General features: G+C 47.1%; 1 protein-coding gene across 5 annotated transcripts in view; it reads left to right on the top strand.

Moving 5' to 3' along the window:
* MAP2K6 (mitogen-activated protein kinase kinase 6) overlaps nucleotides 1-24,462 on the top strand; it is a 106,385-nt gene that overhangs the window by 72,154 nt on the left and 9,769 nt on the right. For all 5 annotated transcript variants that reach the window (XM_005221341.5, XM_005221342.5, XM_059877749.1 and 2 more), the window contains 8 exon segments: nucleotides 9,822-9,870; nucleotides 10,870-10,983; nucleotides 12,589-12,708; nucleotides 13,927-14,043; nucleotides 14,717-14,768; nucleotides 18,187-18,314; nucleotides 19,339-19,416; nucleotides 21,269-21,408. In XM_005221341.5, the coding sequence (XP_005221398.1) occupies nucleotides 9,822-9,870; nucleotides 10,870-10,983; nucleotides 12,589-12,708; nucleotides 13,927-14,043; nucleotides 14,717-14,768; nucleotides 18,187-18,314; nucleotides 19,339-19,416; nucleotides 21,269-21,408 (798 nt within the window).

Below are 24,462 nucleotides of genomic sequence, written 5' to 3'. Positions count from 1 at the left end.
CTGTTCCGTATGAACAGAAGGCAGATGTGAGATACGGGACCACACCTTACGAGCTAAGCCGTGGGTGCAAGGCCCCGAGAGTCCGAAGCCCTGGTGATGTGGGACACCCACTCCCAGAGCCTCCCTCTTTCTTTGTCTCTCCGCGTTGTGGGGAGGGTGTTGCCTAGCTGGGAGCAAGGTCAAGTGAAAGTCACTCAGTCGTGTCTGACTCTTTGTGACCCCGTGGACTATACAGTCCATGGAATCCTCCAGGCCAGAATACTGGAGTGGGTAGCCGTTCCCTTCTCCAGGGCATCCTCCCAACCCAGGGATCAAACCCAGGTCTCCCACATTGCAGGCGGATTTGTTACCCGCTGAGCCACCAGGCAAGCCCAGCTTGGGGCAGGACCACATCAAAGCATCTACAGGGGAAGAAAGGCAATTCTAAGAAAAAAAACTATAGCAGAGGGAGCATAATAGCCATTCCAATGGAAACTTAAATTTAGTTTTTTTTTTTTTTTTTATTTTAAATTTAAAAAAATACATTAATTCGGCTAAGTTGGGTCTTAGTTGCAACAAGTGAAAGCATTACAGACCTGCTTCCCAGGTGACACAGTGGTAGAGGATCCGTCTGCCAACGCCGGAGACGCAGGAGATGAGGGTTCAGTCCCAGGGTTGGCAAGAGCCCCTGCAGGAGGGAGTGGCAGCCCGCTGACTCTGTGGGACTGACGGGCGAGCTCTCCGGACGGGACTCGTTTGTCTGTAGGAATTTACTCTCGTCTCTTCTCCATCTCCATCTTGTTGCTTCCTGATTATTGTGCAAATGGAATCATGCATATCCTTTCTGAGACCGGCCTTTTTCTTTCAGCATCATTCCCTTGAGGTTATTCGAGTTGCTGCATGTACCCACAGATTATTCTTTGTTATTGCTGAATGCCATTCTGTGGGGTGGATACACCAGTGTGTCAAAGCCTTCAGCCTCTGAAAGCCTTTGAAGGAGATACAAATAGTTTCTGGTTTGGGGCTGTTATAAATAAATGTGCTGTGAACATTCCTGTGTAAGTTCTTGCATAAAAATAAGTCTTCATTTCTCTGGGATGTATGTCCAGCAGTGCAATTATGGGTCGTATGGTAAGTCCATTTTTAGTTTTGAAAGAATTGCCAAGTATTTTCCAGAGTGCTTGTACCAAATTACATTCTTACCAAAAAACATATGAATGGCCCAGTTTCTCCTCAGAACTGTTTCTCATTTTAACCATTCTGGTAGATGGGATGTATCATTGCAGTGTTAATTTTCACTTCTCTAACGGCTATTGATACTGAATACTTTTGGTGTTTATTTCCCATCCATGTGTCTTTTTCAGTGAAACGTCTATGCACTTATTTGTCTATTATCCAATCAGATTTGTTTTTAATGCTGAGTTTTGAGGGTTCTTCCTATATCCTCGATGCAAAACAGTTGTCAGGTGTGTGACTCAGTTGCAGTGTCTCCCAGTCATCATGGTTCTTTCCATCTCTCTCTGTTGATGAAGCCCACTCTATCAGTTTTTCCTCTCATGAGTTACGTTTTTGGTGACAAGTCTAAGAACCCTTTCCCTATACTTGGGTCCTAAAGATTTTCTCCTCTATTCTTTTCTAGAAGTTTATAGATTTACATATTAGATTTAAGTCTGTGATACATTTTGAGTTTAATTTCTGTACAAGGCCTGGGGTTTTCAGTTGGGCTCTATTTTTTTTCCCCGTGGATTTCACTGGCTAAAGTTGCTCCAACACCAATTGCCGAAAAGACTATCCCTGCTCCACTGAATTGTTTTTGCTCATTTTTAAGATAATAATTGGGGATATTTGTGTGCATCCGTTTCTGGGTTTTCTGTTCTGCTCCAATGATCTCTGGGTCTGCTCCTCCAGTGAGAACTGGACATGGAACAACAGACTGGTTCCAAATTGGGAAAGGAGTACATCAAGGCTGTATATTGTCACCCTGCGTATTTAACTTATATGCAGAGTACATCATGAGAAACATGGGGCTGGATGAAACACAAGCTGGAATCAAGATTGCCGGGAGAAATATCAATAACCTCAGATTTGCAGATGACACATGGCACCCCATTCCAGTACTCTTGCCTGGAAAATCCCATGGATGGAGGAGCCTGGTAGGCTGCAGTCCGTGGGGTCGCTAAGAGTCGGACACGACTGAGTGACTTCATTTTCACTTTTCAATTTTCATGCATTGGAGGAGGAAATGGCAACCCACTCCAGTGTTCTTGCCTGGAGAGTCCCCAGGACGGGGGAGCCTGGTGGGCTGCCGTCTATGGGGTCACACAGAGTCGGACACGACTGAAGTGACTTAGCAGCAGTAGCAGTAGCAGCCACCCTTATGGCAGAGTGAAGAAGAACTAAAGAGCCTCTTGATGAAAGTGAAAGAGGAGAGTGAAAAAGTTGGCTTAAAGCTCAACATTCAGAAAACTAAGATCATGGCATCTGGTCCCATCACTTCATGGCAAATAGATGGGGAGACAGTGGAAACAGCGTCAGACTTTAATTTTTTGGGCTCCAGAATCACTGCAGATGGTGTCTGCAGCCATGAAATTAAAAGACGCTTGCTCTTTGGAAGGAAAGTATATTAAATAGACAGCATATTAAAAAACAGAGACATTACTTTGCCGTCTAGACAAGGCTATTGTTTTTCCCATGGTCATGTATGGATGTGAGAGTTGGACTATAAAGAAAGCTGAGCACCAAAGAATTGATGCTTTTGAACTGTGGTGTTAGAGAAGACTCTTGAGAGTCCCTTGGACTGCAGGGAGATCCAACCAGTCCATTCTGAAGGAGATCAGCCCTGGGATTTCTTTGGAAAGACTGATGTTCAAGCTGAAACTCCAATCCTTTGGCCACCTGATGCAAAAAACTGACTCATTTGGAAAAGACCCTGATGCTGGGAAAGATTGAGGGCAGGAGGAGAAGGGGACGACAGAGGATAAGATGGTTGGACAGCATCACCGACTCCGTGGACATGAGTTTGGGTGGACTCTGGGAGCTGGTTGGTGATGGACAGGGAGGCCTGGCGTGCTGTGGTCCGTGGGGTCGCAGAGAGCCAGACTCGCCTGCGTGCCTGAGCTGGCTGGCCGCCCCTCTGCCTGTATCCCTCTGTCGTGGTTTCTGCAGCTATAGATTAAACCTTAATTTTGGGAAAAGTGATTCCTCTCACTTTGTTTTCTGTTTCAAAACTATTTTGGTTATTTTAGGGCTTTCATCTTTTCCTGTTAGTTTTAGAATAAGCTTGTCTATATCTACAAATAAACTCACTGAGATTTTTGGTAGGAATTGTGTTGAACCAAGAGATCGATTGAAGGAGAATTAGCATCTTTATTTTGCTGTCTTCCAATCCATGAATGTGGTAGATTTCTCCAAGTATTTAGATTCCCTTTGATGTCTTCCATTAATATTTTATAGTTTTCATCATACAGATTCTCTGCGTTTAGTTTTATTAGGATTTATACCTAAGTGTTTCTTTTTTTTTTTTGAAGCAATAAAAATTGTATTCCATTTAAAAATTTTGATTTCCACTTTAGAAATTCAGAAATGTGATTTATTTTAAAAATATTTTTATTTTTTTGTTGTGCTGGGTGTTTGTTGAGACGTGTGGGATCTAGTTCCCTGACCAAGAATCAAACCCAGGCCCCCTGCATTGGGAGTGTGGAGTCTTAGCCACTGGACCACCGAGGAGGTCCCTGCAATTGATTTTTGAGTTGATTGCATACCCTGTGACCTTTCTAAACTCAGTTATTAGTTCCAGGAGCTTTTTTGATAGGTTTCTTACAGTTTTCTGTGTAGACAGTCATACTTTCTCTAAAAAGACCATTTTATTTCTTTCTCTTCTGTTTTCGACCTTTATTTTCTTACCTTATCTTAGTGGCAAGAATGTTCAATACTACATCAAATAAGATTGCTGCGAGCAGGCTGACTTGCTTTGTTTTCCATCTTAGAGAGAAGGCATTTCATCTTCCACCATTAAGCACGATGTGAAGTCCTCATAGACGTGGTTTACGAGGTTGAAGAAGTTCCTCTCTGGTTGAAGTGTACTCAACCAGAATTCGGTTTTCATCGTGAATGTGTGTTGAATTTTGTTGAGTGACTTTTTGTGCATCAGTTGATGTGATCTTGGAGTTTTCTTCTTTGTGCTGTCGATACGTATTACTTTGATTGATTGTTTAAAAGTATTTGCATATTTATTCGGCATCATGGAGCGTTAGCGGGGGCACTTGGCTCTTCATCGCCTTGTGTGGGGCCTTCCTGGCAGTGTGCAGACTCCGTGTGGCACACAGGCTCTGTAGCTGTGGCCCTCGGGATTAGTTGCTTCATGGCAAGTGGGGTCTTAGTTCTCCCACCAGTGATCGAACCCACATCCCCTGCATTGCAAGGCGGATTCCTAACCACTGGACCACCAAGGAAGTCCCAACATTGGTTGATTTTTAAAATACTGAACTCGCTTTGCATGCCTCAAATAATCCCACTTGGTTTTGGTGTACTATGTTTTTATACACTGCTGGATTTAATTTCTGCACATATTGAAGATTTTTGTGCCTGAAGTTGATAAGAGATGTTGATCCATAGTGGGTTTGTTTGTGTGTATATATGTGTGTGTGTACTATTATATTCTGGTTTTGGTATTTAAGATAATACTGACCTTATAAAATATGTTGATTAGAACACCACCTTCTGTTTTCTGGTAGACATTGTATAAGATAGGTGGTAATTCTTTAAAAAACAATGTTGAACTATAATTTACATATAATATTATATTAGTTTTAGGGTTACAAGATAATGGTTTCATATACGCAATTAAAAAAAAAAGTGTGCTAAAATTTCTCCCGTGAGACAAAATGGGCTTGTATATTTCTTCTTCCAGAGCTTTTTAATGACACATTCAGTTGGGTTAATAGTTACTGGATAATTCAGATGATCTATCTCATTGTGGCTAAGTTTTGGTAGTTTGTGGTTTTCAAGGAATTGGCCTATTTCATCTAAGTTGTTGAATTTATGAAAGTAAAGCTGCTCATGGTATTTCCTTGTTGAATGACAGATACATTGTGACATCCTCTTTTGTTTACTGATACTGATAATTCATGTCTTCTCTCTTTTTATCTGTGTTAGTCTTGCTAGCGATTTATCCATTTTATTGATTTTAAAAGAGCCAACATTGTTTTATTTTCCTGCTTTCAATTTTGTTGATTTCTGCTCTTATCTTTATTATTTCCTTTGGGATGTATTCTCATTTCAGCCTTCCAGCTGTCTTATATTCTTCTTACCTTTAACATCTGCTAGTCAATGGCAACCCACTCCAGTGTTCTTGCCTGGAGATCCCAGGGACGGGGGAGCCTGGTGGGCTGCCGTCTGTGGGGTCGCACAGAGTCGGACACAACTGAGTGACTTCACTTTCACTTTTCACTTTCATGCATTGGAGAAGGAAATGGCAACCCACTCCAGTGTTCTTGCCTGGAGGTCCCAGGGACGGGGGAGCCTGGTGGGCTGCCGTCTATGGGGCTGCACAGAGTCGGACGCGACTGAAGCGACTTAGCAGCAGCAGCTGCAGCAGTCTTTCCCTTCTTCTAGTTTATGTTAATAGTCCGTCTTTTTAGTAAATTTCTGAAAACTAACATAAACCCTCTCTTGGTATAAAAAAAATGAATAAAAAGCTATGCAGAGGTAAAGGGAGATTCTCTGCTGTCTAACCCTCGCCTGGTGGGACAAACCTTGGCTACACTCTTGGTTTCATCGTGTCGAGCCAGGGTCCCTCTGCGATTGTCAACGTCTCACGTCAGCTCAGGAAGAGGCTTATGATACACTGTTGATGTTGTTATTGTTATTAAATTAATCCTGAGGCTGAAATTGGTGCTCCTCAAGAAGTGGTTTCCGCACTTGGAGTTTTCCTTGGCAGTTTTGTGCGGCTGGCTTGGTGATTTTTGCCGTTTATACCCGGCCACCTTCGCTGGACCGCACACAAACAAATAGCCCGGGACAGAGCCCTGTTCTTCTTCGGGCCGTGCGTGTGGCCGCCTCACTGCGTCTCTGATGCTGGTGTGTCTGTGACTCGGGTCTCTGGGCTGCTCCCCCCCTGGATGGGCAGCAACTATTCCTAATTCTAACTGGATGCTCTGATGCTGGTGTGTCTGTGACTCGGGTCTCTGGGCTGCTCCCCCCCTGGATGGGCAGCAACTATTCCTAATTCTAACTGGATTCTGTGCTGGTCAACATTCTTTCAGTTAATCCTCACGAGAAACTCAGAGGCAGTTGTTATTCTGCTCGCTTTATAAGGGAGAAGGCAGGCCTATCCAGGGGTCAGGTGTCCTTCTCAAAGCAACTGACCTCACAGAACCCAGACTCCGGTGCTGGAATCCGTAGGTTAACGCTTGGGAGCTGAGCTTCCTCGGTTGAACATCCTCGGCAAGTTACCCAAGTCTCCTAAGCCCCCTGTGAAAAACAGGAACAAACATGGCTGTGGTTGCTATGGGGATTGGATGTCACGGTCCATATTACATGTCCAGCCCAGTGTGTGTTCCAGCGAGATTTCTCAACGAATGTGGCTCTCAGTGTCATTGTTATTATTATTATTTCACTTAATAAGTGGGAGAGCTGGCCTACAGACTGAGGGCTCTCTGACCCTCAAGTACGTGCTCTTGGCCACATGTTAGACCCGGCGACCAGAGCCAAATGGCCCATGAGAGGCGGGGTCGCTTACTCTGTAGTTGAGAGGACGTCACGCGTGGCTCTGCGTTCCAGTGTCACCGTCTCACTGAGTGACCTTGAATTATTTAGCCTGTTTCGGTGTCCATTTTTCACATTCAAACAGAACTAATGCTGGGACTTCCTTGGTGGCCCAGTGGTTCAGACTCGGTGCTGCCAGTGGAGTTGGCAGGAGAGCAGTTAACCCGGTTTTCAGGTTCAATCCCTGGTCAGGAGGCTAGACCCCACACGCCACAGCTAAAGATCCCACACGCCGCAACCAAGGCCCAGAACAGGTGAATAAATATTTTAAAAGAGTAAAGCTAATACCTCTAAGAGCTGTGAAAATTGAAAAAGACTTTGGATTTAAAGGGTCTTGCATGGTCTCTGGCCCAATTAGGTGCTTTATATTATCATTAGATCATAAGTAAATATTGTTATTTATAGGCAAATAATGGATGCATGCTCAGGCGCTTGAGTCGTTTCCGACTCTTTGTGACTCCATGAACTGCAGCCCACCAGGCTCCTCTATTCATGGAATTCTCCAGGCAAGAATACTGGGGTGGGTTGCCATGCTTCCCCGAAGTGGGCTCTTCCCAACCCAGGAATCGAACCCAAGTCTCCTGCATTGCAGGAGGATTCTTTACTGCTAAGCCCCTGGGGAAGCCCAGGCAAATAAGTGTAATAGTAACCAGTAAACTCGTTACTCATGTAGAAGTATAAATAAACAATTATTTTCATAAATCAAAGCTGGCTGTTTATAGAAAACAATCATAGCAGGTGGCCTCTGGAATACCTTTGGCCTTACAGGGTTAGGAGTTTTGTAATAAGTTCGCTTTTCTTCCTGGAGGACTGAAATATTGAATAAGCGACACAGAATGTCCACCCACAGTTTAAACCTCACTGCCCCAGACAGACGAGTGTGCCCTGGACCGGTTACAGCGTCAACTAATCCCAGACAGGCTGTCCACCTCAGGCCATCATTTCATGCTTCTGGCCGCCTTGCTGAGCCCGAAGCCCTCGTGGTGGGGGCTGGTGATCAATTACACTAGAGGGGGTCTGGGCGGGGCAGGTTCCTAGGATTCAGTCGGATGTGGAGTGAGTCATAGCTTCAGCACTCGGGAGGAAGATAGCTTAAGTCTCAGTCAAACAGGTTTTCATCTGGAATGTGGGAATAATGAGTCGTGTGTGTGTGTGTGTGTGTGTGTGTGTGTGTGTTTCAACGATAGGAAATGCAAGGAGAGCACTTAACCCAGTTTTCAGCGTCTGTACCCCCTTCTCCGTAGGTCAAGGCTGAGACTCGGATGACATGAGTTTTATTTTCAGCCGTGTTGAGGACTGTGTGTTCAGCATATCACTGAGTTTTTCTGGGTTTCATTTTTCTCATTCTGGAAAATGGCACGAAACCCTCCTATTAGGTAGAGTTATAATGCAAGGTTAGAATAAAACTGGAATCAGCAAACTTTTTGTGCCAAAGACCAGATAGTAAATATTTGGGGCTACCAGGCCACAATGGCCTCTGCTGAAGATTGTTTCTTGTTTGTTTTTTACAGCCCTTTAAACATGTAAAATTCACCCATTGCTGGGTCACAGACTGTAATTGATGGGCTTCCCTGGTGGCTCAGAGATAATGAATCCTCCTGCAATGCAGGAGCCACAGGAGATGTGAGTTTGATCCCTGGGTTGGGAAGATCCCCTGGAGGAGGAAATGGCAACCCACTCCAGCATTCTTGCCTGGAGAATCCCATGGACAGAGGAGTCTGGTGGGCTACAGTCCATGGGATCTCGCAGAGTCAGACCCAACTGAAGTGACTTCGCACGCACTCACTGACTGTGATTTGCAGAGCCCTTGTATGAATGCTAGAATATTAGCTCTGGAAGAGGTCTTACCCAACAGCCTCGCTGGATGGCATGCCCTTGGAGGTAGCCCTGAATAATTAACTAGTGACCTTTTCTGTTGCTTCATTCTTTACAAAAGGAAGGGTCTGAACAATTGCAAAGGATTTTTCACTGTTTATATTAGTCACATGTTTCAAATAATATTTGCCTTTATTTCAAAGTTCCGTTGGGATTAGTACAAGCCGTTGGTGACAACTAAAGAAAAAGAGCTTCGGAGGCTTTAAGAGTGAGAAGTCAGATTTCTCAGAAAATTTAATTCCTCTGGAAGGTGTTTCTGAAGAAAAATTCTCTGCTTAGAGACACAGGATTTATAAAAGCATCACCTCTATGTGTGTGTGTGTGTGTGTGTGTTCGTCTTTATCCCTGCCTCTCAGTCCGGGTTTTAAATTAATTTAGAAAAACCTTAGTTTGTGTTTTCTATTCATTTCAGAAGGATTGCCACTGAAGCCTTAGATTGGCGTGTTATCTGCGTTTATGTTCCCACATTTTCGTTATTGTTTTATTTAGTTAGTTTCAGTAGGAGGGGTAGAATTATACACGGTAACCCACGAGGCTCCTCTGTCCGTGGGATTCTCCAGGCAAGAATACTGGAGTGGGTTGCCACGCCGTCCTCCAGGGGATCTTTCTGACCCAAGGATTGAACCCAGGTCTCCGAAATTGCAGGTGGATTCTTTACCGCTAGTGCTACCTGGGGAGCCTATAGCCGTGTGTGTGTGTGTGTGTGTGTGTGTGTGTGTGTATGTGTGTGTGTGTGTGTGTGTGTATGTGTGTGTGTGTGTGTGTGTGTACTGTTATGTGAATAATTAGGCTATTCCAGTAAGCCCCTGTGTAAGTAATTATATTATATATAATTATTTTATATAATGTATATGTATGTTATTACATATAATGTAGTTTATATATTGCATATTTATATTTTTAATGTATGCCAGTCATTCTGCTAATAAGCATTTTGCTTAGAACATCTCCTTTAGCAGCCACTCTTATTCTATGAGGAAGTGTACTAATATCTTCGTAATAAAGAAGAAATTGAAGTGCAGAGACTGTGATTTCTAAGAACATCTGTTTGTTCCAGTTCCCACACTATTAACCTGTTTATGCTGCTTTATTTTACTCATGAGCTTTCACCTTATTTTTAAGGAGAACTCTCTCCAGTCTCGTAGGATTTGGGAAGGTCACATTCAGTTAAATATCTCATGTTTTTCCTTTCTCTTTTGCAGGCCGCCGCGGGATTTAGACTCCAAAGCTTGCATTTCTATTGGAAATCAGGTGAGAAAAGTCGTGTCTGCCTGTTAACGTCCTGACCCTTTCATATGTCTGCTTTGCCACCGGCCAGTGGGAAAAAATGAATTTTCCGTAACATGCTGTCAGGGGTTGTTGGGTCAATAACGTCTGAACGTAAACAGAAGTGGTCTGTGGAGCAGTTGCTGTTTTAAATGTCAAATTGGGATCGGGCTGTTGTGGTTCTGATGGGAGGTCTCCGAGGCGAAGAGATGGTTTGTTTTGGGCCACGCTCTGCCAAGTCCAGGCCTAGAGCTAGCCGCCAGGAGTCAGCAGGCGGACCTGAGGGTCATCGAGGGGCGGAGCTGAAGACCCGCTGTGTGGGGCAGCGCTCCCTGCGCCGTTCGGCGCCTGAGCTGGAACTGGACCTCTGTATTGCCCGGGACAAAGGGGGGCCCACAGTGGGCGTCTGCACATCTCCCGGGCACTTCTTGCTTTCAGTGGCTGCTGGGCAAAGCTTCTAGACCAGAAGGTTCTGGACCAGAAAGGACCCTTGGACTGCTCAGAGGAACCAGAGGGAGGACAGGGTAGCCTGTGTCTGGTTTCTTTCCTTTTTTCCTATTGCTGAGCGCTAAAGAATGGATGCTTCTGAACCATGGTGCTGGAGAAGACTCTTGAGAGTCCCTGGGACTGCAAGCAGATCCAGCCAGTCCATCCTAAAGGCGATCAGTCCTGAATGTTCATTGGCAGGACTGATGTTGAAGCTGAAGCTCCAATACTTTGGCCACCTCATGCGAAGAGTTGACTCATTGGAAAAGACCCTGATGCTGGGAGGGATTGGGGGCAGGAGGAGAAGGGGACAACAGAGGATGAGATGGTTGGATGGCATCACCAACTCGATGGACATGAGTTTGAGTGAACTCCGGGAGTTGGTGATGGACAGGGAGGCCTGGCGTGCTGTGGTCCACGGGGTCGCAGAGCCGGACGCGACTGAGCAACTGCACTGAGCTGAACTTCCTATCGCACCCTCGCTTTTGTCTCCTGCAGAACTTTGAGGTGAAGGCGGATGACCTGGAGCCCATCGTGGAGCTGGGCCGGGGGGCGTACGGGGTGGTGGAGAAGATGCGGCACGTGCCCAGCGAGCAGATCATGGCGGTGAAGGTAGTGTTCGCGCTCCCCAGACGTTTTCCGGTCCCGGTCCATATGTGTGTCCCTCCCAGCTGCAAATGGGCTCCTTTCACAGAAGCAAGACTATGAGGTCTCACTCTATGGGGTGAGACAGAAAAGCCTATTTGTGGCGAACGATATTTCCCTCCAAATATGTCAAAAATGCCTCCTTGGTATGAGTAGCAGCAACTGGGTCTTTTTGAACTGCTGAATCCTACCCCCTCTTTTTAATTGTTTTATGCAGCCACCACATCGTGCTTCCCCGGTGGCTCGCACTTGCGATGCAGGAGACGTGGGTTTGATCCCTGGGTTGGGAAAATCCCCTAGAGAACGAAATGGCTACTCATGCCAATATTCTTGCCTGGAGAATTCCACAGACAGAGGAGCCTGGTGGGCTCTACAACCCATGGGGTCACAAGAGCCAGACATGACTTAGTGACTGAACCACCACGACCACCAGCCACATCATCACACGTAAAAGAAGCAACAGTACTTCCTCAGTGTCATCCACCACCAGGTCCGAATGAACGTCACCTTGATCGTTTTGTTGTTTTTTCTCCCGTTGGTTTTTCAAATAGGAATCCAGATGCGAGCTTGCACATGGCATTTGGTTTTCTGTCTCATGAGTCTCTTTTTAAGCTTTATTCTGTTGCTTTTAAAGAATCTGTCCCTGAAAATCAGGAAACCCAAACTGAGAGACAAAATTGCCTCCATTTGTGGAAACAGAGGAGGGTAAAGTCATCTTGAGCGAATTTGCATAGTTTTGGAGCTATAAAAAGAAATTTAGAATCATCGCATATTTCTTGAGTAGATGTTGGGAGGACCTTGGAGCGGGCCCAGTGTGTTAATTCTAGATGGGTTGTCAGGCATGTGGATGGTCAGATGACCTGGATTCCTTTTATTTTTTGGAGAATGCTGACATCTTTCCCTTACCTTGTAGATTTTCCAGTTTCATCTCCTGCAGACTCTCTGCTCCGCAGGCAAAAAATGTGAAAGCCTCGTGATACTATATTGTCATTTAATGACACGGTCGTGTTGCCTGTGAGGCTGCGCTTACTGGTGTGGTTAGCCTCTCTTCTCTTAGAAGAGAGAGACATGAACTGTGTCTCCATTTCAGTTCAACTCCTCCTCATCCCATTCCTCAATCAACTGACTCTTCTGCAGTTTCTGTTTAGGGTCCATATATTTTTACCTGTTCATAAAGAGGGAATTTCAGCTTTTTTTTTTTCCCTTGTATGAGCCCAAATCAGCCCCACATCAATGAATACTCTGGCCTCCTTGTGCTAAACCCACATGATAAGTCAGACTGTTTTGTAACTTGGAAATGTCTTCCCAAACATTTGCACACTCTCCGCAGTAGACGATCAGTTTGCTTCTCTCCTAGGGATTATTCAGTACGTCAAGTGAATAACAGTCTTCCTTACTTTTCATTTGTTACAGATAGGCATTCCTTTAGGGTAGGTATTTGAGCAGTTGTTGCTAGAAGCTATGCTGTGAATTTTCCTACTGTTCTTGGGAGGGGATCCTTTGGGGTCCCTGCCTTGTCAACAGACCCATCCTCAGGACAGTAACCATCCATTTTCCATGCATTCCGATCAGCGGATCCGGGCCACGGTAAACAGCCAAGAGCAGAAGCGGCTCCTGATGGATCTGGATATCTCCATGAGGACCGTGGACTGTCCCTTCACGGTCACCTTTTACGGCGCACTCTTCCGTGAGGTAGGTGGTAGTGCCTTCAAAGCTGCAAGGCAGGCGGTAACTGAAAAAGACGCTTCCCGGATCTCGCAAACACCTGCAGTCACAGGGCGCTTCCTTGTCCAACTTGTCTTCTGTAGAGAGTTTCATGCTCGTGAAATGTTGGTGCAAAGTTGGCTGGAAACCATGATATTTTCCAGTGTGCTTAGCCCTTTCAAAATGCTGGGGTTCCCTTTCTCCTTCCTGTTCTGGTTTGTCTCTTTTGGCAGAATGGTCTCTATCAACTTGTAGATGGATTTGTATCAATCCCTTGAAATCGCAAATACTCTGGTCTATTGGCCACTTGATGAGCTCCAGGCAGCCTTGTGCAGTGCATTGGCCTCATATTTGCTTCTTTTTTCTAATTCTGCTTTTCACTTTACGACGGTATGAATTCTCATCCCGTCCCCTTTCTAAAAACTTTTTATTAGGGTATACTTGATTTGCATGTTGTTAGTTTCTGCTGTACAGCACCATGAATCAGCCCTGTGTATATGTGCTCACGCGTTTAAAGGTATTTCCCTGTACAGCCCATTACAGAGTGTTTGAGTAGAGTTTCCTGTGCTGTACACAGGTCCTCATTGTTAGCTGTTTTCATCTCCCTCTTATAACCAGCTTTAAAGGATAAACTGTGGCCAGTGGTCAGTGCGGGAAGTCAGGCATAGAGTTGGTATCTGGTCATAACTCCCAGAGCAGGGGTCCCCCACGTCCCGGATTTAATGCCCCATGTTCCGAAGTGGAGCTGATGTAATAATAATAGAAGCAAAGTGCACGATAAAGGTAATGCACTTGAATCAGCCTGAAATCATGCCCCCCCCCACCCCCGCCCCGCTCTGGTCCATGGATAAATTATCTTCCACAGAATTGGTCCCTGAAGCCAAAAAGCCTGGAGACTGCTGTCTTAGATAACACTAATGGTAAAGGCGTGGGTTTCTGGCATCCTATAGCTTGTGGGTGTTAGCATTTAGAACCTAGTTTTCATTAAGGAGTGGGTGATCACAGGCATATCTGTTTGGCTGTCTGCTGGCTTGCTTTTTGGAGGTAATATTGCCCATTTATAAATTTCACTGAGATCTCGAAGGACACTGCATTTCCTCCAAAAGCTCACACAGGGAGTGGCCTGTTCCTCCTGACAGATGCTAACTGCTTCCTCCTCTCATCTTTCCATCCTCTCTGACTGTCTCCAAACCAACCGGCCTCCAGGGGGATGTCTGGATCTGCATGGAGCTCATGGACACGTCCCTAGATAAATTCTACAAACAAGTGATCGATAAAGGCCAAACAATTCCAGAGGACATCTTAGGGAAAATAGCAGTTTCTGTGAGTACATCGCGAGCCCCAGCTCCGTCCAAGGAGTGCGGGGAGGTCTGGGCCTCGTGTGTCTCTGTTCTGTCTGTACTGGGAAGCACCGCCTGGACCGGAGTGCCCATCCCGTCTGTGTGTGTTGATTGCACGAGTGTGTAACTGGATGGATCAATGGATACTCCTCTTTCTGGGCTTGACCTACACGAGGTTCTGCTCCTGACTCGGCCTGGGAGGCTTTCAGTTGAAATGTCTCTGAGCAGCACGTTCATCGGCTAGGACCACGTTCCTGGTGTCTTTGTTCTGATACTGGTTTATTTTGATTTTCGTTTGTGGGGTGTAAATGTTTCCTTAGGATTAATAGGCGCAGAAGGGAGCAAGCAGAGGAGGAAGCTGCGCCCTTCATGGCTATTGAGGCCCAGGAGGGAGGAGAGGAAAAGATGCTGGGGGTCAAGTTAGAGATTCAGAACATACCAGTGAGACTGCCTCTCTGCGCTCTGATGTCATCTCTCTGCTGGACAGGGTCTAATTTGTACGACTTCCTGTGTGTTTTCCTGGCTAGGAAGACCACTGTTGGAGAAAATACCTCCCCTTGGGACTGTAAGCCAGGGATAATAAATGGGGATTTACTTAAGATGCAGTTGCTGTCCAGTGATGGGGGACATAAATCCACCTTGTGTTTCTCTTGCAGATTGTAAAAGCCTTAGAGCATTTGCACAGTAAGCTGTCTGTCATTCACCGAGGTAAGTGTCCATGGGGCTGCCTTGGCTGTTCCTTTTTATCAGTTTTATTTCTTTCACCTGAGTTTTATTAATTTCTTTTTTCTCCCCAGTGGATAAAATTGAGTCAGGCAAGAGAACAGAGGAGGGGCTTTCCTTTGGGATTGGATAGCAAATCATATAAGGAGCTGCTCAATATTATCTGAGGACATCAGGGGACGTGAGCTGTGGATTAGGCCTAACTTGAATGTGAACTGCCTGTTGCCAAAGAGAGCAATGGTATTACCCATTGAGAATTTTAGAGAATATGATAAAAATTCACCTAGTATCGGCCATCGCTGGAGAGCTTGTTAGAAAAGCGGAATCTTGAGTCCCAAGACCAACTGGGTCAGAACCGCCATTTTAACAAGCTCCCTGGGTAATTCTTGGGCGGTGAGGGTCTGAGAAGTTCTGGCATAAAGCTCGGCCTGTTCAGACAGCGGGAGGCAGGACAGGGTGAAAGGTTGGCTGGACTGTCTTCCTCTTCTCCCTCCTGTCTCTCTGTTGACCTGTTATCTCTTCCTCCATCCACCCATCCGTCCACCCACCCACCCAGATATCCTTTCTTCCATCTGTCTTCCATGCCTTCATCCATGCATGTATCTTGTGTAATTGTTTCCCAGCATTTATACAGCACTGTATTTATACAGCGCTACAATAGATGCCCTGACAGGTATCTATGAAGAAAATATATTCTTATCCAAATCCTACACAGGAGGAGTTCTTGGTAGGGGAGTGAGGCAAATATATGACACATGGGGGAAAAAACCCACGTGAGAAATACGAAAGTAACAACCACGGAAGTCGTGTAGGTAGAATACAGAAGAAGGACGTGATTAGCACGCGTGACTGGAGTCAAGGAAGGCTTCTTGGAAGAGTGTGTATAATCAGTGTGTGAACAGTGTTGGTAGCTTATAGGCAGTTGTGACCTGAACACTGTTATACTCTGAGCCTGAAATAATGTAAGATGGCTCAAAAAACATGCCTATTATGATGGCTGTTATTGACTGTTACTATCAAAAATGGGAAAAATGTAAAGGAAGAAGAGGCAAAAAAGAAAGTGGGGAGAGATCCAGTTAAGAAAAGGGATGCAGATTACCCACAAATGCGAAACTGAATTTTAAAGGCTTATTTCAAAATTATGATACATTTCATTCATAGCAGAGAATGTTTACAAAGGGTAGAAGATAATAAAATGAAATTTGTGTATCTGTTGTTTAAGGGAAAATTATAAAGGATAATTTTTAAAGTTTTTAGAATAACTTTTTTCTTTTGAGTATGTGCCCTTTGTGAAACGTGTCACTTAGGAAAAAATTAATTTTCTAAATTTCTACTTTCATCATCCAGACCTAACGATGGTTCATCTGCTTGGGAGGATGCATTTTATCTTTTCAGCCTGAGGAGTTCATTTAAGAGCTGCAGAGTAAACCCTCTCTGGTGGTGGTGGTTTAGTCACTCAGGCGTGTCCAACTCTTGTGACCCCATGGCCGGTAGCCCACGAGGCTCCTCTGTCCATGGGATTCTCCAGGCAAGAATACTGGAGTGGGTTGCCATTTCCTTCTCCAGGGGATCTTCCCCACCCAGGGTTCGAACCTGCGTCTCTTCTCCTGCATTGCAGGTGGATTCTTTCCTCCGGGAAGCCCACTCTACCCACATGCATATTCTGTGACCCGCCTCCTGGCCTGGACTGTCTGGGTTTATGATGAGTTACACCTGTAACTTCTGACGCACCTCTTGCAGAAGCACAGTTGATGTATTATGTCCCAGTCTGCCTTTTCAGTCCACTAAATGCAGACTAGATCATTAGGAGCTGGGCTTTTAAAGCATCATCGTAACACTTAGCGCAAGCTCCACCTTCGTGATACATGCTTGGGGCACAACACGGACTTGTTCGTGAGGGGACAGCGCGGTAACGCTCAGATCTCTAGGGCTTAGGCCTCCAGCATAACAGAGACAGCTGCCCAGGGAACTGGGCGTTTGGCTCAGTCATCAAGTTTTAAGTTCTCACCACCTGTACGGGAACGATGAAGATGAGAAATTAGAGGAGGCAGTTGTTTCCATGGATGGATTCCCAGTCTGACGAGAAGGACAAGTATGAAATAGAAAGCAGACCACTCACCCAAGATCCGTCAGAACCAGAACTAATGACGTGACACTGAATGAGCTAATGAAAAACGTTCATTGAGGAGTTCGTTTAAGAGCTGCAGAGTAAACCCTCTCTGGTGGTGGTGGTTTAATCACTCAGGCGTGTCCGACTCTTGTGACCCCATGGCCGGTAGCCCACGAGGCTCCTCTGTCCATGGGATTTTTTTGTGACTATTCATTTTGAACACTGTTATTATCATTTTAGGGTCTGTCTTTCATGTATATATAAGTATGTCCTTTAAGTTTTCCGTAACCCACGTCAACTTAGTAAACTCTGCTTTGGTAAACCGAAGTAAAAATATTAAGTCCACCTTAGAAATGCATTCCAATATATAGTCAGTTCAGTTCAGTTCAGTTCATCCACTCAGTTGTGTCCGACTCTTTGTGACCCCATGAACCGCAGCACGCCAGGCCTCCCTGTCCATCACCAACTCCTGGAGTTCACTCAAACTCAGGTCCATCGGGTCCATGATGCCATCCAGCCATCTCATCCTCTGTCGTCCCCTTCTCCTTCTGCCCCCAATCCCTCCCAGCATCAGGGTCTTTTCCAATGAGTCAGCTCTTTGCATGAGGTGGCCAAAGTACTGGAGTTTCAGCTTTAGCATCAGTCCTTCCAAAGAACACTCAGGACTGATCTCCTTTAGAATAGACTGGTTGGATCTCCTTGCAGTCCAAGGGGCTCTCAAGAGAAATGCATTCCAATATATAGTAGGTGCAGACAAATACTGCTTGATGCCACTTATGCATGGGACCTAGAATAGTCAAATTCATGGCGTCAGAAAGTACACTGGGAGATGCCGAGGTCAGGATGGTGGAGAGGGCAGGGAGAATGGGCAGTGAGTGCTTACTGGGGACAGAGTTTCAGTTTAGGAAGGTGGAAAATCCAGGAGATGGATGATGATGAGAGTTGCATGACAATATGAGTGTATTCAGTGCCTCTGAACTGGACAGTTATATGGTAAAAAACAGTATGTTTTATGTTATGTGACTTCTACCACAATAAAAAGAAAAACATTAACAAGTTTTAATGATAAGGAAATCAAGTTGCTTTTCCCCCTTTCTTCTTAGCTTTGGTGTTTTTCCTTCTTTTTAAAAAAGATCATGTTCTATCGGAGTGTAGTTCGTGTTGTGTAACTGGGGTGGCAGTTCCTTTTGGGATGAGTCTTGAGGGCGCGCCGGGGCGGGCGTGGAGGCTCCAGGCCCCCTGGTGGCAGAGAGCTGCCGCTGCGCCCCCAGGCTCCCGACTCTCCGCTTGCAGATGTCAAGCCCTCCAACGTGCTCATCAACGCTCTGGGCCAGGTGAAGATGTGCGACTTCGGAATCAGCGGCTACCTGGTTGACTCCGTGGCTAAAACCATCGATGCCGGATGCAAACCGTACATGGCCGTGAGTACAGCGCCTGGGGGTGGCGTTGGGAGAGCAAGTGCCTTCAAACCCTGCCAGGAATCACGACCTGGGCGGCCAAGGAGGGAGCACTGAAATACGCCCAAAGCACAAGAAGTATCCTCCACTTTCTTTCTTCTTAAATGTCTCCTGTCTAAAATCCCGAGGCCCTTCCTTCTCTTATATTTGAAAAAAAAAAAAATCAGAGGAAGAGGTATACTCTCTGAAAAAGCACTATATAAAGCCCAGTTCTCCACTCTGCGCTGTCTGTTGAGAATAGCAGAGAGAGAGGAATTGCAATTCCCCAGGCAAGTCCGTTACGTTAGTCCCGAGGGAGCTTCGTAGCTGTGAAGATTCATTGCTTTTGGCAGAGACCTTGGGATTCCCTTTAAGTTAAGGGACTTCTACTGTAAATACTCTATTTGGAAATGAACACGTGCTTGGAATTTAAAAGCTTTGTGTCCACGATTACCTAAAAGTGGTTGAGGTTGTTAATACCAGACCGTAGCCCAGTGACTCTTGCAGATTGTTTTCACTGAGTTCTGGACTGTTGGTATTTTATTCATTTATTTGGCTGCCTTGAGTCTTAGTTGCAGGGTGCAGAACTTAGTTGCCCTGCAGCATACGGGATCTTAGTTCCCCGGCCAGGGATCGAACCCATGTCCCCCCCTGGAAGGAGGAAGCTTGACCACTGGACTGCAAAGGAAGTCCCTGGACTGTTGGTCTTTTAAACGAGGAAACTTCAAGGTGGGCAGCGTAATGGTCGACTGTATGTCACGCTCTTTGGAAGGCCGAACTGAAGTTGCTTTTGAGTTGTGAGGGGACTCTGACGCATTGTCGTCTCCAAGAAAAGATGTCTGTAAACCCCGTGGAGACGTTGGTCTTCGCTGTCGTGAGTGAGACTCCTGGCCCGGGAGGCGTGTTAATGGCTCACAGCCGCTCACTTGGCAGCCACTGCCACCCCACCCCCGAGACTTTACTGAGCCAAGAGTGTCATCTCAGTTGTCCTTTTCTGTCTCCTTTCCAGCCCGAGAGAATAAACCCAGAGCTCAACCAGAAGGGATACAGCGTGAAGTCCGACATCTGGAGTTTGGGCATCACCATGGTAGTGTGTGATAATAATTGTGGGCTGGGGGCAGGGAGTATTGGGGCATGAAGCTGCGGTGGGGCAGACCTCAAGAGCAAGAGGTGGACGCCCTTGAAGCTGATCTGAGAGAGCAAGATTGTCCGCAGAGCGGGGCGGCAGAAACACTGAACGGGAACTGGGCAAACCCAGTTCTCTTCATTCCACCTCCAAGGAGTTGTGTGCCCTTGCGTGACGGATGGAGTCACACAGGCTGTCTCGCTGTCCTGAGCTGTAAAACGAGAGGGTCTGGCTGCTGTTCCTGAGAGTTATCCTTAGGGTTTAAATTTAAACTACTCTAATCAAGCATGCAGAGGCTCAGGCTACTCCAAGAGCACGAATCTGTGTGGACCCTGATAGAGCTTTTTTAAAAAATTTTTGTTTTATATCGGAGCGTGTTTTGTTTGTTGCTTAGTTGACTCTTTTCAATCCCATGGACTGTAGCCCGCCAGGCTCCGCTGTCCATGGGATTTCCTAGGCAAGAATACTGGAATGAGTGGCCATTCCCTTCTCCAGGGGACCTTCCTGACCCAGGGACTGAACCCAGGCATTGCAGGCAGATGCTTTGTCCTCTCAGCCATGTAGTTGATCACAATGTGGTGCTGGTTTCAGGTGTACAGTGAAGTGATGCAGTTTACTTGTATCTCTTTTTTTCCAATTCCTTTCCCACTTAGGTTATTACAAAATGTTGAGCCGAGTTCCCTGGGCTGTACAGCAGGCCCTTGTGGGTTGTCTGTTTTAAAGACAGCACTGTGTACATGTCCATCCCAAACTCCCAATCTCTGCCACCCGTCCTAGACGCTAATATGGAGAGCTTTGTATCCAAGACATGGGCTCAGCTTCTCGGAATATGGTTATGAGAGCAGTCTTGGCTGTTGACTGCAGGTATAGCCCCAGCACATACTAACAAACAGGCTCATTTCCTCAGGCACAGCCCTGAAGTTATACACGGTGAGAGCCTGATTTGTAACTCTGCTGATCGTAAATTTTCAGTGGATCACCGAGGTCTGGAAGGATCCATGGTGGTCCTGGTTCCTTCCCAGACACAGCAGCTGAGTAAATCCCGTGAGCTATTTCACGTCCTTGCCCAGAAGGCACGTGATCTTGTAACAGCAAGGCGGCCTTTACTCAAGTCCAAAAACCGAGCAGTCCTTTGGCCCTGTTTGTTTTCATTCCAGCGTGTGGCCAGCAGATGGCAGCAGAGGTAAGCGTCTTCGGGCGAGAAGTGCTTTTTAGACTAAACGTTTGAAAACCTGGCCCCTTTCATCCTGAAGTTGCACACTGCTGGCTCACAGTTTTATGAAGTGCCACACTGGGTTTCAGTGAGGTTATTGTTCAGTCCCTCAGTGGTGTTCGACTCTTTGTGACCCCGTGGACTGCAGCATGCCAGGCCTCCCTGTCCATCACCAGCTGGATGATTACTCAAACTCATGTTCATCAAGTCAGTGATGCTATCCAGCTGTCTCATCCTCTGTCGTCCCCTTCTCCTCCTGCCCTCAATCTTCCCCAGCGTCAGGGTCTTTCCCAGTGAGTCGGCTCTTCGCATCAGGTGGCCAAAGTACTGGAGCTTCAGCATCAGTCCTTCTGGTGAATATTCCAGGTGGATTTCCTCTTGGTGAGGGGCTGTCTCCCGGACGATGTCACCCCCAGCTCCAGGACGTGGGGGCACACCGCTAGCGAACACGGCATCGTTGGCGTCCCCTCTGCACGTTTCACCGGACTGTCCCCGTCCGGTTGCCCTCCGCCTCCTGGGATGACATGGATGCCCCAGCAGCTGCCCGGTACACAGTAGCCCAGAGTCAGCTCTCACCTCCTGTGTACCTCTCCCTTCCAGATCGAGCTGGCCATCCTCCGGTTTCCCTACGACTCGTGGGGGACTCCTTTCCAGCAGCTCAAACAGGTGGTGGAGGAGCCGTCGCCGCAGCTGCCCGCAGACAAGTTCTCCGAAGAGTTTGTTGACTTTACCTCACAGTGGTAAGAGAGCGCGTCTCCCAGAAGCCAGGGTGAAGGCGGAAGGGGTCCTCCTGACTTCCTCCATTGGTCTAATCCACGTGCCCACATCCACTCCCAGTGTTGATGGAGTGTATCCTCGTTGCTAAGCAACAAAGACGGCTCTGCCTGGTCCCCGCTGAGCTCAGAGCCACAGAGGGGAGTGTCCCAGCTCAGTCATTCTAGCCCAGGTCCAGAGGGAAACGGGCACTGGGTCTTTGGGGGGATCTCAGAGGAAAGGCCTTAGGGGAGAGTTTCTGGAGGAGATAAATCCTGAGCTGGGACCAGGTGAGGTGTGTGCCAGGGAAAAGGGAAGTGGAGGAGGAGAAGGTGTTCCAGGTGGGAGGAATCTCATGCACCCTGACACAGGCGTGGGAAACTGTTTGATGAGAGGCTGAGCCATCTGATGTGGGCCAGGGCATAAAGAGAGAGGTGGGGGACCCACTGGAGGGCTCGGGTGGGGAGGAGATATGACGCAAAGAATAAGCCTGGAGAAGACGACGGAGGCTACATTCAGAGCTTCCCTTAGGCACCTGGAAGTCTTACCAAGTGATTCTGGTGTTTTAGGCTGATTCTTAGAGAAGGCTTGCTCACTGATGGCTCTGCTTGCCCGGAAGTGGACAGTGGACAGTTCCGGCTGGGGAGGGGGCACGTCTAAGAAGGGAAAAGAAAGTTGGGGGGGAAGAGATGGAAGGAGCCATACTGATGCCGTGAGTTTGTTTTCATGGAAATTGCTGGTGGAATTGAGGAAACTAGAAGAGGGGATTGTTTTTCTCCAGAAAACCTGGTGATTTCCGTCTGCACGGGCCCCAGGGTGCCCAGCATGACTTGATACTGATGATCATTGCAAGGGATGCTGGAAAAATGATGCCATGACGGAGCGCAGGCTGTGATCCTGGGTGCTGCCGTGCAGCTGTGAGCCGGGGCAGAGGCCGTCGGAGATGCTGGAAGCCCGGCTGTGGTTGCCCAGGGGACCGGCTCTGCTCACTCGGAGCTAAGAAAGGGGCTGGCATTCCGCCTCCCGTTGGAGAGGCTAGCTTCCCCAAGGTTACCCTTCCTTGGCCTCCACGCGCTTTGGAAGAGGCATTCTGAACACAGCTTTTACTGGAAAACGTGGTAACACCAAGCAGCTGTCTGTTGCTTGTGAAGCAAAGGCCCCTTGGGTTTTTCACCAGCTCTAGGCCCGTCACCCTGGTGCTTTCCCCTAAAGACATACGAGGCCGACGTGCCGTTGTTTTTGTTTTATTCTTGGCTGAGTGGCCGGAGAGGCTGGAGTGATGGGCGGCGTGATGCTCGCCTGCTGGATGCCGCTGGATGCGTATCAGCACTTCCCCTGGGCGCCCGGGCGGTACCCCCTCTCTGCTCTCCTTGCCGGAGCCTCCAGGTGTGCTGTGCACCTGCCCGGCTGAGAGGGCTTCAGGATCGTGCCTTCTGGTTTCAAGGACCCGGTGCCTGCTGTTTGTTCCTCGTCGTCGAGGGTTTAAAGGTCACGGAGGAAAGGGATGATTTGTCTTGGATGGTTCAGACCGGTCATTCTCCAGAGGGGTGGTGAGGAGGAAGGATCTTATTTAAGGAAGCTTTTCAGACTCTCTGCTTTGTAACCTTTCTCCCACCTGGCCCTTTTCCCCAAGATTCTGGGAACTGCAGAAAACTTTGATAAGAACAAAGCTGGTGTGAAAAGCTTGAGAAAGCCAGGTGGGCTGGTGTGAATCCAGTTTAACCTAATGGTTCTCAACTCCCGTTGCCTGCTTATACAACGTGACAGACCTTTCAGGTGTGCCCCTGGGCCTCAGAGGTTCTGATTTAATTGGTCTGGGAGGGGGTGGTCCTGAATACCTGATGGGATGTTCCCACATCATTTTCCTGGAGGCCTGTCGTCAGAACCCCTGACTTATGCCTGCCATCTGCGGACGGTTGTTCTCTTCAGAAAGCTGCTTCTCTTCTACAGTTCATTGAGAAATCATTCAATTACTTTATTTATCTTTCATCAACTTTTCTTCTTACTTAGAACTTCCCCTAGAGTCAAAGTGTTAAAGCTTTTCACAGGTTTCTTTTGTTTTTTAAATGAAAGCCTTGGAGAACTGAAAGTTCCCTAATTTTCACGTTTGCACGCGTTTGTGAAAGTTGCAGCTTCCTGTGTGGCCGCTCTCTGTCAGCTGCTGGCCAGCCCCGCCCACAGGGCAGAGTGTCTTCACGCTGTTGCCAGGGCTGGCTTTGTGCGCTTCTCTTCTCTCTGTTTAGTCCCGGGAGCTGCATCCTCTGCTGCTGCGCTTTCGTCTGGGGCTTCCGCTTGGTGGTCACACTCCTCTGGTCACTGCTGGTCAGCTGACAGCTGTTGTGGTTGTTCAGTCATTCAGGCATATCTGACTCTTTGTGACCCTGTGGACTGCAGCACGCCAGGCCTCCTTGTCCTTCACCATCTCCTGGAGTTTACTCAAACTCATGTCCATTGAGTTGGTGATGCCATCCAACCATCTCATCCTCTGTCACCCCATTATCCTCCCGCCTTCAGTCCTTCCCAGCATCAGGGTCTTTTCCAGCTCTTTGCATCAGGTGGCCAAAGTACTGGAGCTTCAGCTTCAGCATCAGTTCTTCCAGTGAATATTAAGGGTTGATTTCCTTTAGGATGGACTAGTTTGATCTCCTTGAAGTCCATGGGACCCTCAAACCCTCAAGAGTATTCTCTAGCACCACAGTTTGAAAGCATCAATTCTTTGGCAGTCAGCCTTCTTTATGGTCCAGCTCTCACATCAGTACATGACTACGGGAAAACCCAGAGCTTGGGATATATGGACTTTTGTCGGCAAAGTGATGTCTCTGCTTTTTAATATGCTGCCTAGGTTTATCATAGCTAATCTCCCAAGGAGCAAACATCTTTTAGTTTTGTGGCTGCAGTCACCGTCTGCAGTGATTTTGGAGCTTAAGAAAATAAACTCTGTCACCGTTTCCACTTGTTCCCCTTCTGTTTGCCATGAAGTGATGGGACCGGATGCTGTGATCTGATTTTTGCGGTGGAGTAGGGCATTCATCTGCTATCAC

The sequence above is a fragment of the Bos taurus genome, chromosome 19, assembly GCF_002263795.3.
Source record: "Bos taurus isolate L1 Dominette 01449 registration number 42190680 breed Hereford chromosome 19, ARS-UCD2.0, whole genome shotgun sequence".
Classification (NCBI taxonomy): domain Eukaryota; kingdom Metazoa; phylum Chordata; class Mammalia; order Artiodactyla; family Bovidae; genus Bos; species Bos taurus.
The sequence above is the reverse complement of the archived record's forward strand: the minus strand, read 5'-3'. Positions and strand labels throughout refer to the sequence as shown.